The sequence below is a fragment of the Neovison vison genome, chromosome X, assembly GCF_020171115.1.
Source record: "Neovison vison isolate M4711 chromosome X, ASM_NN_V1, whole genome shotgun sequence".
NCBI lineage: Eukaryota > Metazoa > Chordata > Mammalia > Carnivora > Mustelidae > Neogale > Neogale vison.
Window position 1 is genome coordinate 130271457 of NC_058105.1, and position 19213 is coordinate 130290669.

A 19213-nucleotide genomic window follows, 5' to 3' on the forward strand; every position below is an offset into this window, starting at 1 on the left:
CCACTGGGTCTCCATCCCTCATTGGGTCTCCATCCTTCCTTGATCTCCACCACCCACTGGGTCTCCATCTCCCCTGGGTCTCCATCCCTGCCTGGGTCTCCATCCCTGCTTGAGTTTCCATCCCTCACTGGGTCTCCATCCCCCCTGGGTCTCCATCACCCACTGGGTCTCCATCCCTCCTGGGTCTCCATCCCCCCTGGGTCTCCACCACCCACTGGGTCTCCATCCCTCCTGGGTCTCCATCCCTCCTGGGACTCCTTCCCCCACTGGATCTCCATCCCTCCTGGGTCTCCATCCTTCCTGGATCTCCACCACCCATCACCATCACCCCAGGGTCTCCATGCCCCAGGGTCTCCATCCCCCCTGGGTCTCCATCCCTCACTGAGTCCCCATCCCTCCTGGGTCTCCATCCCCCACTGGATCTCCATCCCTCCTGGGTCTCCATCCCCCACTGGGTCTCCATCCCCCACTGGGTCTCCATCCCTCACTGTGTCTCCATCCGTCCTGGGTCTCCACCACCCACTGGGTCTCCATCCCTCCTGGGTCTCCATCCCCCCTGGGTCTCCATCACCCACTGGGTCTCCATCCCTCATTGGGTCTCCATCCTTCCTTGATCTCCACCACCCACTGGGTCTCCATCTCCCCTGGGTCTCCATCCCTGCCTGGGTCTCCATCCCTGCTTGAGTTTCCATCCCTCACTGGGTCTCCATCCCCCCTGGGTCTCCATCACCCACTGGGTCTCCATCCCTCCTGGGTCTCCATCCTCCCTGGATCTCCACCACCCACTGGGTCTCCATCCCTCACTGGGTCTCCATCCCCCCTGGGTCTCCATCCCTCACTGGGTCTCCATCCCCCCTGGATCTCCACCACCCACTGGGTCTCCATCCCCCCTGGGTCTCCATCCCCCACTGGGTCTCCATCCCCCACTGGGTCTCCATCTCCCCTGGGTCTCCACCCCTGCCTGAGTTTCCATCCCTCACTGGGTCTCCATCCCCCCTGGGTTTCCATCACCCACTGGGTCTCCATCCCTCACTGGATCTCCATCCTTCCTGGATCTCCACCACCCACTGGGTTTCCATCACCCCTGGGTCTCCACCACCCACTGGGTCTCCATCCCTCCTGGGTCTCCATCCTTCCTGGGTCTCCATCCCCCACTGGGTCTCCATACCCCTCGAGGGTCTCCATCCCCACTGGGTCTCCATCCCCCACTGGGTCTCCATCTCCCCGGGGTCTCCACCCCTGCCTGAGTTTCCATCCCTCACTGGGTCCCCATCCCCACCAGGTCTCCATCCCCCACGAGGTCTCCATCCCCCCTGAATCTCCATCTCACCAACCCAGCCTGAACTGGGTTTCTCTGAAATTCTACCACAACAATGGACCATTGCAGAGATACAAAGCAGGATGGAGATTTGCATAAAACTAAATGACAGAAATGACAAAAGACAGGTTCCATACAAGGAGCTTATACATTACAGGAATACATAATAGAAAACTTATAGATGTATATTCAGAACAAATTCTGTATGTTTAAATATATATATGTTTAAATATATAGAATATGCAATTCTATATAGAATATAAAATAAATTATAAATATGTATTTGGGATAAACTACAGACTTTTACATATACAGAATATAAAATTCTATATAGAATATAGAATTTCAGACATATATTTAGAATAAATTATATATATGGAATAAATTATATATATTTACACATATATAGAATATGGAATAAGTTATCATGTAAATTCAGAACAAATTACATATACAATAATTTTATATAATTGTTATATGTTTTAATAACAAATGATAGAAATTGGAAATCATATAACATACACAGACTTATAAAAACTATAGATTAGTTATATTAAAAATATAAGCACGTTATAGAAATTAGAATAGGAACAATATATTTTGATGAGTCATAGAAACTAAATCATGTAATTTATAATTCTATGCGGAAGTTATAAATTATATAAATAAATATGTAAGATAAGACACAAATAAGTTGTAGAAGTAAAATCAGAATAGAAACAAAATGTAATCGTAACCCATTATAGCAATTGGAATTTATGTTGTGTATAATTTACACACACAAACCCATAAACCCTATAAGCAAAACAGAAATAAGTCACAGGATGGAAACAGGATTTGGAATCAAGTACAGACCCGCGTTTTACGTACTGACACGTTATAATTTATACAGAGCATATAATCTATATAAGCATGTAAATACAATTATAGAAATAGAATGAGAATAGGAATACATGACACGTATTCCCAATAAATTATATCATTTTGGGAATTACACAATTCCCAATAAATTATACAATAAAATATGCAATTTAGACAAAGTGCAAATCTTCCAATTTGCACACACCATCTGCAAATCACAGACACAAACATACAGAGACAAACACGTACACAAATAAAATAAGTCACGGAAAGACGAGAGGACAAAGACCAAGGAGGCAGTGAGGCCAACGCTCCCATTTAAGATGTTTTCTCGGGGGTGCACCAGAAGAACAAATGTAGGAAAAGCCTGCGATGCCCCTGGGGCTTTCCAGTTAACATAGGAGTCTGCACGGACAGTGGGAAGAGCGCAGAGCCCTCCCCAAGGCACCGCGGTCCGGTGCTGTCGGTGGAAACGCCAGGGTCCCCGCAGCCCAACCACCTGCGAAAGACAGAGCCGTAGGGGCCGTCCATGCTCTGTGCCACGTCTGCCACCACCGGGGAAAGGCTTTCCGTGAGAGAGACCTCCCCCACCCCAGGTCACGTGGCATGCCCCTGAGCAGCCGGTCTCCAGGTTCCTGGAGGCTGGAGACGGGGTCCCCTCCACAGGACGGACACGGCGGCACAAAGCCCAGGGCGTGGGGACACACGGAGGTGTCGGCCTCGTCCCAAGCCCTGCAGGTCAGGAGGATGACAGACATCGTGGCCACGAATGCCACCTGATTACATCGTATCTCTCGATACTGAGAACGCCCTCGTGTTTCGGGAGGCAAGACGGGAACCGCTTCACAAATACTCCGTTGCCCTTTGCAGACGCGGCATCGCAGGGTCCGCCCTTCCCAGTTTAAGATTTATTTTGGACAGAGGGAGGGCCCACGGAAGGGGCAGAGGGAGAGGGAGAGGGACTCTCAAGCCGACACGGGACTCCATCCCACGACCCACAATCACAACATGAGCCAAAACCACGAGCCTGACGCTAAACCGACCTTGCCATCTAGGCGCCTCGGATGGTTCGAGTCCTCCAGGTTGCGGGATGGTGCTGGTCCGGGGTCCAGCTTCCCCAAGACACAGGACGGCACGACACCGGATGGACACGCGTACACAAAAACGCGGGCTGCACATATGTGTCCGTGAACCCAAGGCATGGCGCTTGCCCTTGCAAGCGTTCTTGGCCACAAAAAGGAGCCAAGCTCAGCGCCACGACGGTGTTGGGTACCATGGGCACCCCGACGGCTCACGTCAACTCTGTTCCCTGTTTCCGTCCCACGCGGGATCATCTTCCCCAGGGGCTGGGATGCTCTCAAGTCCTTTCATGTAAGTCTACGACACGGTGGAGGGGAGGGGAAAGGTCTTTCTCGGCATCTCTCTGGGGACGGCCCTGAAAGGTAGGCCAAGCTGTGCACCAAGCTTGGGAATATGGTGAGGCTGTGGGGTGGTGTTGGGGACCATGACGGTCCCCGAGTCTGCCTGTACCAACACATTCCTGACAGACCAGGCTGCCATCCGTGCATCTGCCTTTCTGACACCCTCTGGCCGGGACCCTCTGCTGTCTGCCCAGTGCTTGGGGCTCCTTGCAGGATCCTCTTTTCCCCCAGAGACGTCCACTGTCTCCCCTCCAAGAAGCCAAGGCATTGCTTCCCAAAGGGCAAGCTCCAAAACCAGACTAGAAGCCCCCATTCCGAACCCAGCCACCTCCCCAACGGTGCTCCCTTCCCACAGGGCCCTGCTGGCCCACCTGGGCTGGCCCCAAAGGACCCATGAGATGATCCCAAACTCTTGTCAGCTCATGGAGCCCTTGGCGGCTCTGGAAACTGGCCCGAGGCTGCAGAACAGACTCGCCCGTTCTGTTAATTAATTACAGTCCATCCTCACAGGTCAGGGAGGTGACATTCTCTCCGCCGTCCGGGATGTTGAATGCACAGATACTCCATCTTCGCTCCTACGGATGGACGGGGTTACGACCCCACCGCCGTGGGTCATGTGTTCCCCAGGGCGTCCACGCAGGACCTTGCTTTCTGCGTGTTTCTGCTTAAACAGACCGTCCTGGATCTGTGTTGTTTATTCGTCAGCGTGGCCGAGCACAGGACGCAAAAATGCAAAAGAACGTGTCCTCACACAGACCACAAACAGGACACTTGGGGACAACCTGGAGACTGGCCGGTGGATCGGACCGTCTACGCTTCTGCACCCGTCCCTGAACACGGACGGTATTCATCTGGCAGTGCCAAATCAATGTCGGCAGGCAGGCAAACGCACACATACGGGATTCGTGAATATGGGGAATGCACTGTATTTCGCTTCAAACAGCCCAGGAGGTCCTGCGGTGTCTAACACAGGAGGCTGTGTGTTCCTCAAAACTTTAAACGCTTCCCCAAAAAACAAACCCAGGAGTGAGAACCACGCATTTAGGGCACCTACGGCCTTCATGTGGATCTTCTCCTTGGCAGTACGGGCTAATCCCTTCTTTCCATACCTGGAGAACTCCTATTCATACCTCAAAGCTCCGAGAAAATGCTGCCTCCTCTGGGAAGCGCTCTGTCCCTCCTCCTGAGCACATCGAAGTATTTCCTCACCACGGCGTGCACAGACGGCTTCTCAGCTCCAGCCCTGCGTGACTTCATAAACCCGGACGCTCAGCTCAAGGTCCCGGTGAATTAAACCAGGAATTTTGTGGGCTGGGATTCAGGGACGCGTTCACACTGACCTGCCTGCTCAAAACCCACCCGGGGAGTTTGAAACCCACATTCTGGGCACTGGGGCTGCCGATCACGTACCCACTGCAGGCTGGTCTACAGCCAGAAATAAGCTACGTTCTTTCGGCATTCATCACTGCTTCTGTCTTCTCTTCTCCTCCTCCAGACACCCCCCAGATGATCGCACACACCTAGGCTTCCTTTCTGCAAGCCATGCTCCCCAGCCTAAAAAGACCTCTTTGCGCTTTGTCAGGCTTCCTGTGCTTTGAAGGTCTGTCTGCTCGTGGAAACTTGGTGCCCATGACCCCCTGGGGCAGAGTGGTCCCCGCCCCCTTCGCAACACTGCACCAGAAGAGATACCTTGCTTGTCTCTCCCCTGCCAGAGAACAGAGGACGGGGACCAGGTATTTCTTCTCGGGACCCCAGCACACGGCAGAGACAGAATACAGATACCACTGGGAATTCAATCTACGCCGGGTGAAGGCACACGTGAGAGCCGGTGGCTGGGGGTGTGGGTGCGTGCACAGACGGACGGGCGAGTGGGTACGTGGGGAGATGGATGAGAGGGTGGATGAATGGGTGGATGGAGAGAGAGGAGAGCTATACATAAACCTAACTAAAAGGAAAAAATTGGTGTTAGTCATAAATAAATGATGGGGGATAGATAAAGCATGGGTGAGCAGATAAACTAATGGATGGACAGGTGGATGGATGGATGGATGGATGGACGGACAGACGGATGGATGGATGGATGGATGAGTGGGTGGATGGATGATGGACGGATGGACGGATGAGTGGATGGATGGATGGATGGATGGACGGACAGACGGATGGATGGATGAGTAAGTGGATGGATGGATGGACGGACGGAGGGACAGATGGATGGATGGATGAGTGAGTGGATGGATGGACGGACGGGGTGGATGGATGGATGGATGAGTGAGTGATAGACGGATGGACAGACGGATGGATGAGTGGATGGATGGATGGATAGACGGACAGATGGATGGATGGATGAGTGAGTGGATGGAAGGATGGATGGATGGACGGACAGATGGATGGATGGATGAGTGAGTGGATGGATGGACGGACGGATGGATGGATGGATGGATGGATGAGTGAGTGGATGGAAAGATGGATGGATGGATGGATGGATGGAGGCATGTGTGGATGCATGGATGGACGGACAGATGGATGGATGGATGGATGGATGGATGGATGGGTGGATGCATGGATAGGTGAGTGAGTGGATGGATGGATGGATGGATGGAGGGACAGGCAGACAGCTGTACAGATATATGGGTGCATATATGTACAGATGGATGGATGGATAGTATATGAGCAGGTGGATGGATGCACACATAGAACAGTGGACAGTGGGTAGATGAACAGACAGATGGGTGGACAGAACATGGAATCCATGGGTTGTTGAAGAGGCCTCAGTCACTGATCCTGGATCCAGTTCACTATCAGGATTCGGAGTTCTTGTCTATATGGAGTTAGGTTTCACTCAATACAGGACAAGCTCCTGTGCTTCCCTATCAAGCCACATTATTAGGAGAGGGAACTCCCTCTGTGGTCTACACGGCATCACCTAGAGAGCTCCTACTAGCCCAGTGGCCCTGAGGCCCAGGTCTTGCTATGCAACATCAATCCAATGACACAGGCAGGCCTGGACAAGAGTGATTTCTCCAAGCTCCTGAGGGACCCTGCTCTGGGGCCAGGCTCAAAAACCTAGGATCTGGGCCTCCACTGGCCACTGAGGGTTCCTGAGCAGGGGTGGAATTACAACGGCAGCTCAGGCATCAGGACAGAGAGCAGAGGAGGGAGGTGAGCAGGAGAATGAGCAGCGCTGAGCCTGGGATCTTCTCCACCTGAACCCTAAACAATTGGTTTAGTAAAACCAGCTTCCCCTGCAACGTTATGTGTTTTATCTTGGGCAGTAAACCATGAAGTATCCTGAAAAGGAGTCCCCACCGCCCTCCTAAAAGTGCCTGAAAAGGCCACGGAAGAATGTAGGTAAGGGCTCTTCCATGCATCCAAGAAAGGTGTTGAGGTGAGGGTGCAACTCAAGAAAAGAAAGAGGAAAGAAGAAAGAAAGGAAGGAAGGTTGAAAGGGGAAAAAAAGGAAGAAAAGGCAGAAATAGTGACAGGAGCATGAACCAAGAAAGATTCAGAACTTGAAACGAACAGGATTTGGTTAACAGATGGAAAACAGGAGGAAGGCGATGGCAGGAGTGAAGGGTGGTTCTTCCATCTGAGAGTCGGAGCAAATGGCCACATCACAAAAGATAAGAACGAAGGAGGAGACTTAAGCTGAGGAGAAAATAATGAGAAGTTCCAGATACAGAGCAGTGGAGACACCACGGGTCCAACCAGAGGGACCTGGTTCAGAAGCTGTTACCTACACAAGCTAACCTGAAGAGAGATTCAGGGCTGGTACCTCAGGGGAGGGAGCACTGGCCTCCCAAGAGGTAGAGACGGAAGCTTCCTGCCCTGTAGCAAGACCCACGATGCCAGGCTTCGGCTCATCTTCCTCTCTGGCATCCCCACTCCCGGGTGCCTTTCCCAACTCCACGCCAGGTCCCTCTTGCCCGAATGCAGCGATGCTGACCCATCTGTCACGTGGTGAGAGGCTTAGGATTCCCTGGGATGAGTGCGGCTGCTTTCAGAAAAAGGACACGTGTACACCTCCACCTGGGAGCCCCTCGGGACAGGCTGAGGCCTCTCTCTCAGCTACGCATCTATCACCCAGATGTCTGTCTGTCCATCCATTCTGTCTGCCTGCCTGTGTGTGTATCTATGTATCTGTGTGTCTACTTAGTTATCTATCACCCATCCATCCATCCATCCATCATCTCTATCTGTCCATCTGTCTGTCTTTCTATCTATGCATCCATCCATCCATCCATCCATCCATCATCTCTATCTGTCCATCTGTCTGTCTTTCTATCTATGCATCCATCCATCCATCCATCATCTCTATCTGTCCATCTGTCTGTCTTTCTATCTATGCATCCATCCATCCATCCATCCATCCATCATCTCTATCTGTCCATCTGTCTGTCTTTCTATCTATGCATCCATCCATCCATCCATCCATCCATCCATCATCTCTATCTGTCCATCTGTCTGTCTTTCTATCTATGCATCCGTCCATCCATCCATCCATCCATCCATCATCTCTATCTGTCCATCTGTCTGTCTTTCTATCTATGCATCCATCCATCCATCCATCCATCCATCATCTCTATCTGTCCATCTGTCTGTCTTTCTATCTATGCATCCATCCATCCATCCATCCATCCATCCATCCACCATATCCTAACCCTAACCTTCACCCTTTCGAGGGCTACCTCACTCCAGCCAGGCCACGAGTCCTTAAGCAAGTGCCCCAGCAGGCAGGGTCCACGGCCTCACCTTTCCCACAACATCCAGCCCGAGTGACACGCGGCTGTTCACAACGACCTCCTGCTCCGTGAGACCCCAGCCCATCAGTCCTTTCCCGCCACACCGTGTTGCTCTGCCTCCAAGAGCCAACTGCTCCCCTTGCCGTCTCCCTTCCTCCTGCTGGGGTACGCTGGGGTGGGCACTCTGCACGGAGTTTGGGGCAAATACCACCATTTCCGTTCGCGCTGAGCACAGAACCCATGCCCTCCTCCAAGAGAAGACAGTGGACAGCCTCAGAAGGGCTCGTGCCGTAGATGGCTTCTCGCACGATTTACAGACCCGACGTGCCCCCGGGACCCTCTGCCCCCGAGACAACATCAACAACTGATACTCTGTCCACGTACAACACCGGTCCACGGGGCGCCCCAGTGCACGGATGCCTCGTCCACACGGCACGCCCTAACGCCCGCCAGGGAGCCATCGGACCAGCACACGGGGGCTGTGGCAATGGCAGCGCTGAACACAGGCAGCCAGAAATCTCTGGCCGCACTGTCTCCAGATGACTAATGCCTTCCAAAGCATGGGAACGCAGCACGCCCCTCCTTGAGCCCCCTTCCTGGGGAGGGCGGTTCACGTAAGGACAAACAATTACATTGTTACAGAAAGCACTGCCTCGCTGCAACTATGTTGCTCTCTGCAAAGTTCCTGATACAATGTAATGTATCCAAAAACACGGGGGGGGGGGGGGGGGGGGGGGGGGGGGGGCGGCACTTCTCCAAAACTTCCAAGCGCAGAAAAGGAACGGTGAGGAACGTGATTCGCACCGGGTTTGGATCGGCAAGTACTTTGGGACGCTGCTGCCTCCCTTCCAGGGCAACAAGTCCGTTTTTCTTTTTCTTTTTTTTTTTTTTTTTCAATTTATTTATTTTCAGAAAAACAGTATTCATTATTTTTTCACCACAACAAATCCGTTTTACATCTTGCCTCAGGCCACCCAGACGCAGAGAAACGGAACAAAGGGCTCCCGGGGGCTCAAAGGGCTCCCGGGGGCTCACTCGGCCTGGCTCCTGGCGGGACACAGGGCTGCTTTTGCTTCTAGTGAGTTTTCTTCTTCTGTCCACGCGGCCGGTGGCACGCGGAACTCTGGGCCCATCAGTGCATCCTGAGTTACTGCTGCAGGAACACGCCCCGGGTTTTTCGGCTTAGGACCACCTCCATCAGAGTGGGGGAGGAAGGAGGAAGCATCTGGTTTCCTGTTTAGGGGATTTTTCATGATCCGGCTAGAGAGAATAGCAAGAGCTCGTGAGGGATAGTGGCATCTTTGAGTCATTCCGAGACAACAACGCTGAAACACACCCGAGGGCCATCTGCCCAAACTGGTCTAACCACTGGGCCGGGGAAGGACAAGAAATTCAAAAAAGGAAGTGTCGCCTCTCTAGACCCGTGAAAGATACTACAAATTCCCTAAATACAACGCGAACTTTGGCGAGGGTCCATCGGTCACCCCCAGACACTGGCCCCCACGGGAAAGAGTGCCCCGATGTAGGATGGTGAACCACCCAATGCCTCCAAGCACCATGGCACCAGCAAGATCATCGGAAGTCCGTGCGACCTTCTCTCCCAGAGCACCGTGGACGCGACCTCACAGAATCCTGAATCCTCACAGCTGCTCACGGGGGCGGGGTGGGGGGGGGCAGAGGCCCTGTGTGTTATGGGCTCTCTAGATGGTAAGGGTTCACGGAGAAAATAAATTAAAAACAATAGTCCCCTCTGAAAATACCGGAGGAACATAAGGGAAGGCCTGATTTCCCTCACAAATAACAGCCCCGGGAAAGAGCTGGCAAGACCGGTTTCCGTAAGGTCGGAGGTCAAGACTCAGTAGAGGCCATCAACTCTCGTTCAAGGGTGTGTCCTTCCCCGATGTTCAGAAAACGCACCTCTGCGTGCAGAAAGCATTTCCCAAACCACTCATATCCCCCTTGCCCCTAAAAGGACTTTTGGAGATCCCTCCCTGAAACACACGCTTCATGGTCCGTCGCAAGGATCAGCAAAGGACCAGAGGAGGTCGATTGACCTAGGACAGACGCCCAGACCTTAAAACAAAGCACGTGAGGACAGAGGGACATGTCTGCAGTCCCGTGTGTCTCTCCGACCTCCGCAAAGGCTGGGCATCCTCCAGTCTCTGGGCGTCCGAATGATCCCAAGTAGAGCCACAACGTTACCGATTTTTTTTTTTTTAAGAGGGGGGCTCCAACTCACAATCCCAAAATCAAGACCTGATTTGAGATCAACTTCCCTGACACACCCAGGCACCCCCTGGGGAAGGCTGAGTAATTCTGAGCCTCCAAACACACATCCGCCTTGGAGCTGAACCCCGTCTGGATGTCATAAGCCCCATTCGATTCTTTTCCCTCTAAAAGAAGTCGTCGTGCATTGGAAAATCTCGGGGTGGGGGGGGAACACCATGACACCCATGACTGTGGTACTCAGGGTCCCGTGGGGAAGCCACGTGCCAAGAAAAAGGGCCGTTTCCATCCACGAAATCGAGCTGGGACCCCTTCCCATCGAACTCACTGTGCTGCTCTAAGAGCCCCATTCTGCTCTAAATGAGAACAGGCAGCCAAGATGTCATCCAGATGGAAGAAAAAAAAAATCTGAAGTACTTTCCTATCTCGACATGCCAAAAAAGAAAAAAAAGAAAAGAAAAAAGGCGTTAGCCTCATAAACTGAAAACGGAAAAAAGGGGCCCAGGCAGGGAGGTCCACAAAGTGCAATTAAATTTTATCAGAGCCCAAAGGGCAGGAGGGCAGGGAAACAGGCGGGACCACGAAAGCCAAACCCGAAAGCCATACCCAGGGGGCAGAGAGCAGAGCCGTCATCAGGAAACCGAGACACCAAGCCCAAACTGGCTTTGGATATTGGGGGCTGCCTGATTCTGGGGTTGGGGAAGGATGTCCTGTGCAAGGCTGGGTGCTGAGAGTGTCTGGTGTCCAGGTACCACCTGCCCGTGTACCCCTTCCGCCAGCTGTCCCAACTCAAAAAAAAAAAAAAAAAAAAAAAATTAAAAAAGAAAAAAGAAAAAATGTCCCCAGGCATTTCCAAGTATCCCAGGGGTGGGGAAAGCCCAGCTCTATGAAAGGTGAAATGCCCCTTTACATCTCCTCCGTCCTTCCCTCCGTTCCCCCTGGGAATCCCAGGAGCAAGCCAGGAACCCAGAGAGCCCTTGGGTCCCTGCTCGGGACTTTGAAATCTGTCCTGTGCCATTAAAAGCAAAGGTCTGTCCCCAGGCTCCACAGCCACTATGCAAACCACGCGAAACACCTATTTCTACAGGAAAGTGTGTTCTGACCTTCAGCAAATGGAAAGCACTTTCCTGATTTAAAAAAAAAAAAATGCATTTGTATCTTTGGAACTGCTGGTTCCTGCCCCGAACCCCAAAAGGATCCCATACGAAGGCGTGCGTGTATGCAGGGGGAGTCTGCACCCTTGAAAAGATCAACGGGTACTAAAGGCCCATCCTTCCCTCCTTTCTCTGCTGTTGGGGTGAGGCTGGCTCCCCTCGCCTCCCTGCCCCCCTCCGCTGCCTCCAGGAATTTCAGTAAAATCTTGCCCCATGTTGGAACTGCCCCGCACAATCTGGATACAAATCAGGTAATTTCCCGGACAATCATACCATGGGTTTTTCTAAGAAACAAATCACAAAAGGACTCTTGTGGGGCCCCAAGAACCGAAAGAGGCTGGCCCAGATCTGTGAGGCAGACCCCGACCAGAGAGCCCCCACGCGGCTCGCCAAGACGGCCCACCGGGTTCTTGAAGTAGGACACTGTCCGGGTTCTTGGAGCCCAGTGTCCTGGGTGTGTGTTTAGATGTTCCTCCAGCCCCGCCACCACCAAGGATGGTCCGGTCCTAAGGAACAAGAACCACTCCTGATCCACGGCCCTGAGACCCTACCCACAGAAGGGGCTCATGAAAGCTTCAGAAGACACACACACCCCCACGCCCATGGAACCCTCGCACACTCCTCTGCGCAGATGTGATGCCAACAAACATATAGAAAGACAACCATATGGGGAGGGGGCGGGCCAGACCCGTTTCTGCTGGACCAGCCAGAGCCAAGGAAAAGAGGACATTTCTTCCGGAAGAGAGAAGCTGGAGAGCCATGCCAGGCCCTCCCAGCCAGGTAGTGAAGTGTCCCAAGATGTTCCCCCCATACACCAGGCTTAATCTCCCCCTACAGCCACCAGAGGCCCCCGGGGCCCATTCCAAAAGCCCCCACATGAACTCACAAATCCTCCCCCAAAACAACCGGGATGCCAGGCATTCAAAACTCAAGTCCTTAGTGCAGAGCTGGAGGCCCCTCCAATAGAGGGAAAGTCCCCAGCCCCACGCAGGCCTCCCGCCATGACTCCTGTTTGCAAAACAAGGAGTGGACACCTTGGAGCAGACCCGTCCTGAAACTCTTCTGCCGGGCGCCGGACTGTCCACTCAACAGTCTGGCCACCCTCCCCCGGGTGGGTCCTAGGGGAAGGGGGGGCGCAAGGGAAATCAATAACCGTCAGGTGGGGAAAGTTTCCAAAATGTCATGCCCAGCAAAAAATAAGTAAATAAATAAAAAATTTTAAAAAATCGGAGCTCTCCTCTTGAAAGGACAGAGAGGGAGAAATAGGACGGCAACTTCCCCTTTAAAGGTAAGCAACAGGAAAGCAGGCAGCAGCCAGAAACAGGCGCGGGCTGCGTGCGCGGAAAGTGGGGGGTCGAGGTGGAGCAGGGGAGGGTCCCCAAGCCTCCCTTCATCCTGAAACAACTTCTGTGTTTTCTGAATTCTCCACTGGAGCCGACGCACAGTGCGCTGAAACCGCGTTCTCCCTCCCTACGCGCGCCGCGAGCGCCCCATTCCCTGAGGCTTGAGCACACCGTGTTTCTGAACTTGTCCAAAGCTCCGAGTTGCTCTCAAGGGCCCCCCCCCCCGCTCCGCGGGCGCGCAGGCTGCACAGCAGACTCCAAATTTAGGCCCGGAACGCAGGGCGTGGCTCCCCGCGCACCAACAAAGACAGCGGCCCGGGGTGCGCCAGAAAGGGGTGGGGGGCTCCGGCCGCTGCAGGGGAGCAGGGGCGCACACGCGGGGCCGGGGACACCTGAGAAGTGTCCCGCGTGCAAGCACCCAAAACCAGCGGCTCCCGCGAGCGCCTCCAACTACGGGAGTTGCTGACTTGGAAAACACACGCGGCATTTCGCCCCTGGAGTAAGTCCAAACCCGCCCCGGAAAAAAGTTGGAACGCCGTGAGGCCGCCCGTTTGGGGCGTTGGCTACCGGCGGGCACGGCGCGTCCAGCCGAGCGGGGAGGAGGACCCGGGGTCCCCGCGGCGTCCCCTGAGGCCCGCCTCACGTAGGGCGCCCCCCGAGGCCCTCCCTGGGGTCCCGGCGCGCGCGGCCGTGTGCGGGTCGTCCCCAGGCCGGCCGGCGCCGCCGGAGCACTCCGCCCGCCCCCCGCCCCCACCAGGCCCTCCAAATCGCTCACCCCGGGCGGGCACTAGGGTGCCGAGCAGGCCGACCAGCAGCAGCGCGACGGCGGCCCGGGGAGCCATGGTGCGCCCGGCGCGGCGCAGGAACCGTCCCGGAGTGCGGCGCGCGGGCAGCGGGGGGCGGCGGCGGCGGCGGCGGCTGCGGCTGCCGCTGCGGGAGGGCCCACGGGGCGGGGCCGGCGGAGGGAGAGGTCGGTGGGGGCGCCCTGTGGCCCCGCCCTGGCCTCCGCTCGCCCCGCCCGCAGTCCGGGGACATCTCTGGGGCGGGCCCAGCGCAAGGGAGTGGAAAAGCGGGGGAGGCCTGGTTACTCAGGGCGGCCTTGACGGGAGCAAATAACCCTCTCCCTATTCGGAAAGTGGGGGCCCCATACCGGGCGTAAGCACCCCAGGTCGGCCTAGAAGGGAGCAAGTGACCCCTCCCTATCAGGAAAGTGGGGGCCTTCTGCTCGCCCCTAACCACCCCAGGGCGGCCTGGAAGGGAGCAAGTGACCCCGTCCCTATTCAGAAAGTGGGGGCCCCTTACCCGTCCTAACCACCCCAGGGCGGCCCCGAGGGGAGCAAGCCAGGCACTCCCTACTCAGAAGGTGAGGCCCCTCCTAATGTGTCGGGCCCCTAACGGGATCCGCGCCCCCAAGAACGCGGAAGAGGCCCCTCCCCGCCTCTAACTCCTAACGGGGACGCGTGCCCCCTCGAAGGGAGGCCGAGTGAAAGGCTGTCCTTTCCCAGGAACCGTGGTTCCCTGGCCCCGGGCAGCTCCCAGTCCCATCCCAAAGTCCGGTCTGAACTGACAGAGCCCGGAGCCGGGGTGGGGGCTTGGGGGGCGCAGGGTAGCGCCCCAGCCCGCAGCCTCTACAAGGACCTCCCTGGGAGGAGCCTCCGAAGCATTGCTCACCCCAAGCTGGGGGCTGGGCACGCAGACAGGGAGAGGCACGAGACCCCTCCCTCGCCCCTGGGGAGGTGGTGCTGGCGTCCAGCTGGGTCTCTGGCCACAGCCCAGACCCAGGCTTGGGGCTGGTCCCTGTCCCAGACCATCAATATTTTTTTCCCTGAAATGTTAGCTTCATTTCAGGGAAAAAAATATTCCTTCAGAGAACAGAACATCTCAGAGGGAGAAAAATCCCTGAGTCAGATTCCTGCATTCTACCCTGCAAACCCTATCCGGCTATGGGCCAGCTCCACCCCACCTCCAGCCCTCTCCTCAACCCTGCAAGAGTCAGGGCCCCTCCTGCCCGCCGGCCATAGGGACACCTGTCCAGCTGCTGTCCACCTACCGCCACCTACCAGGTCCAGACAGACACAAGGCAGGCCAGACAGCACCCTGGGGCGCGCCTAGGGCAAATGCAGGGACACTTAACTTAAAAAGGCAACGGTCTGGCCATATCGGGCTGGACGCTTGGAGGTGTCCCGTTTTCCATCGGCCAACAAGAACCCCACCACCGTAAGACCGCGGTGCCAGAGGTAGAAAGATCATGCAGTCCTTTCTCCGGAAAATGCAATAATCAACCTTTGAAGTCAACGGGCTCTGACAGAGACCCCCTGCCCTCTGTCCCCATGCACCCATTCCCCCTAGATACGGCTTCTCCATTCTTCCCCGTGCAGCCTTGACTCACCCCCCCACGAAGCCAATGTGCACGTCCCCCTTCCCCGGCCACAGCCTGGCAGCCCGTGTAGCATGTGGACCCTGGGCCAGGGCCCCCAGGAGGCTCTTCTTGAGCAGCAACAGGATGCCGGAGCTGCGGCAGCCCTTTTGGCACCCTGAGGCAGGTCAGCCAGTTGTTTGTTTGGGACCAAAGTCAAAAGGCAAAGACCTCTCCCCTGCCCATGGAATGGTCCGTTTCAGCCCTGTCCTCCGCCCCCTTGTTCATCCTAAAACCTCAACCCAGACAATGTTTAACCTCACTCCTTTGGGATGCAGCAGGGCTGAGACTTCCCTATCCACACCATGGTCAGCATTCCAGAACACTCTCCAGCCTGGGTTCTCCTTTCATCCCCAAGGGGCTAGGTCCCCGTCACCAGCTCTTCCAGATGGGCACGGTCACGGGAACTAAAAGCCAGGCTTTCAGGCTGGTTTTTTTGTGTTTTTTTTTTTTTTTTTAATTTATTTTCATACAGACAGGTGACTTGGATGCGTCTCTTTCTAATTCATTAAGCTGATTTTTTTTTTTCTCTTAAGGGCCACCTTCCTTGGCTCAGAATGAACATTTCCATCATGTTTCGCAGATGCTCTGGTGTCGAGGTCTAAGCTGCAGAATAAAAATTAAATTAATTGACGGAGGCCCCTGAGGTGTGTCCAGGTGCCGCCGAAGAGATCTTTGAAGGACATTCGTGAAGACCTAGACAGGGTGGAGGGAGGAAGGGTCCTTTTCGCGCAGGCTTCTTGCTCTGCTGTTTGGGACTCAGGACCAGAGGAAGGTCTCAGCGTTTTTGGCATCCCCTGTAACACACGCACAGACACACACACACACCTACGGACTAGCCCTTCTCTGTCATTGACAGGCCATTCTTTGTGAGACCACTGCGCTCTGTCTCTCGACCTAGAAAGCGGGTCTCGACGTGGGCCCCAGGAACCCAATGCACAGAGAAAAAAGTAATCTTAGAAAGCAGAACAGAAAAGACCATTATTCCTGCGGGGCGGGCGGGAGACGGACCAACCTCAGCTGTCCTAGCAGAAGTTTGCAGAAAGCAAGACCTGTCCAGCGGGGGAACTTCCAAGTGGCCATTCCCGGTTGCAAGGGCTTGGGCATCTGTCTCCGTCTCCTTGGGAACACTCTGTCCTCACTGCAACCCAAAGCTGGCCGGGGGGTGGGGCGGGGAGGTCCCCTCTTTGTGGCCCTCGAGTCCAAAGACGCAACCAAAGCAAAGAACGGGAAAAGGGAGGATTTTCCTTGCAATTTCCCGAAGCAGTGTCTTCTCTGGACCACGGAATGGGGGGCGTTTGAAGCTTCGGGGTGTATGTCTGACCAGGATAGGGCTTGCAAGGTGGGGGGGACTCAGGGCCGCAGTTATCGCAAGGTGGCAGGGTCCAGGTCCTACCTAGCTGCTGGAACTCACAAGGGTCAGCGAGGCCCAGGATTATCAATACTCTGGCTCCGGCTGGTCTGCTGTTTGGGGAGCTCATAGGGGTTTAAAACCCTGCGTAAGGGACTCAGGAATGTGCTCCAGGTCAAACTTGGGTCCTCCCGCAGTGAGGGGAGCCGTACGCCTGGTTTCCTGGCTCTGATTCCTCCCGGCTGGCTCCGGGCTGGGGAGAGACTTTTTGTTTTTTCATTCTTTCATTCCCCTTTAAAAAAAAAAAAAAATCACAAAGTCCTGAACTTTTGTGTCTCTTTGCCACGTTTGCAGGAAGTTCTGCAAGAAGTATGCGGGGGAGTAGGTACTAGATCACTAAATGATTGGGGGGGGACCTAAAATATTTGTCTTCTGCTTGCTTATTTTTTTTATTAAGATTTTATTTATTAATGTGACAGAGAGAGAGAGCACACAAGCGGGGGGAGCAGCAGAAGGAGAGGGAGAAGCAGGCTCCCCGCTGAGCAGAGAGCTCGGTGCTAGACTCGAACCCAGGCCCTGAGATCATGACCTGAGCCGAAGGCAGGTGCTTCATAGACTGAGCCCCTTAGATCAGGGAGGCAGCAGGGAGCCCAGCACGAGACCAGGCCCTTGGAGTTGCAAGCAGAGCCCTTCCCCGGGCTGGCCCAGCCTTCAGCACCCAGCCCCACGACCCCGGGCTCCATTTCTGCGGAGAACAACACTCCGTTTCGGTTCTGGGAAGGGGTACTGTAGAGCCGGCTTGGGCCACCGTTATTCCAAAGTACCACAGACATCTGTCCGGTCACCTGTCACCGTTCCCCACCTGCCGATACCCGCCCACTGGGCTCAGCCCTTCCGCACTCATAATTGCATTTCTGGAGGGATGCAAACATTCAGTCCCTAGCAACCTCCACTTAAAAGAGTATTGTTTACAGCAACGGGAGGGCAGAAAAGCACACACTTCCTGCAACACAAGAACAGAAGCGACAGGCAATCCACGTAAGCCAGGAAGGGAAACGGCAGCCTTTTGAAAGCACCGAAGTCAATGAAAAACCACGGCGAAATCAATGAAAAACCACGGCCTAAACCCAACTGCATTGCATCGAAACGCTCTCTGGGGTTTAAGAGAACGACTCGGGGCACACGCCGAACCCATAGCCCTGGTTCCTTCTTGCAAAGCAAGGGATGTCTTTGTTACCTGCATTTGCTGAACTCTCTGCACGGAATCTGCGTCATTGTCGAACTTGGAGGTGACCGTGTTTTGTAGCAGTAAGGGCGACAATGTGGGGAATGCCGCCCGAGTGTGGTCCTAACTTCAGGAAGGACCTAGCTCCTGGAAGATAATGATGGACAGATGGATGGATGGATGGATGGATGGATGGATGGACGGATGGATGGATGGTTAGTGGGTAGATGGATGGATGATGGATAGATGATGGATGGTTAGTGATTGGATGGAGGGAAGGTTAGAAGGTTAGATGGATGGATGATGGATAGATGATGGATGTTCTTCGCTCCTAGTCACACCAAATCTTGTCCTCCAGACTTTGTCTTGATATCTCAATTATTCTTGGAGAGTCAGTGAAAATGGACACATTTGCAATCGGGTACACACATAACCACTGCCTTACCCTGAATCAGACGGTCTCCACTGCCCTTTTAAGGTTCAGGTTTTCATCTTTAAGCTTGGGCAGCACTAGACCTTTTGGCCAAGATGTTTTCATCAGGACAAGGCCCCCCAGCACTTCCCTCCTCTGAGTCCCCTCCTATCTGCTCCTGTTCCCTCTTTTCAGTCTTGTCTTCCCCAAGTTCTTTGGGATCCCTCTTCTCAGTGATTCCTTAGTACACTCAGCCACTCAACAGCTACCCAAGGGCCCACACTTTGCAATACAGCAGTGAAATCAAGTCGCCGTAGCTCTGCCTCAGAGAGCAGTGCTTAGTTTTAATAGCCCTTGATTTACATGTATTTATTTGTGTTTATCTGAGTCTCCCCAAAGTCTCTGAGCAGTCTTGTTTTTTTATTCTATCTCCGCACCTGGCTGAGAGCCAACGCACAGAGACTGCCTTTCAGATGCTTAATTACTCCGCTGAATCAAGCAAAACAGAAATGAGCGTGCCATGAAAAGCTGAGCATTTAGGTAATGAAGCTTTTTTATTACCTTTGGGCTATCAGGACACACACACGCACACACAGACACACACACAGCGATGCACACACAGAGTATGCATGTATATAAATGTCCACACTTACTTCTACATATAGATCTACATCTGTCCATCCATCCATTCATCTTGGGTACATGCAAGACTATGCATTGTATGCAAGACTTCTACCTTCTTCCATA

General features: G+C 54.2%; 1 protein-coding gene across 1 annotated transcript in view; it reads right to left on the reverse strand.

Moving 5' to 3' along the window:
* Positions 1 to 19213, reverse strand: part of CD99 (CD99 molecule (Xg blood group)) — a 53521-nt gene that overhangs the window by 20200 nt on the left and 14108 nt on the right. The window contains exon 2 of the mRNA XM_044234767.1: positions 13838 to 14099. Coding sequence (XP_044090702.1) covers positions 13838 to 14099 — 262 coding nt within the window. The remainder of the gene's footprint in view (positions 1 to 13837; positions 14100 to 19213) is intronic.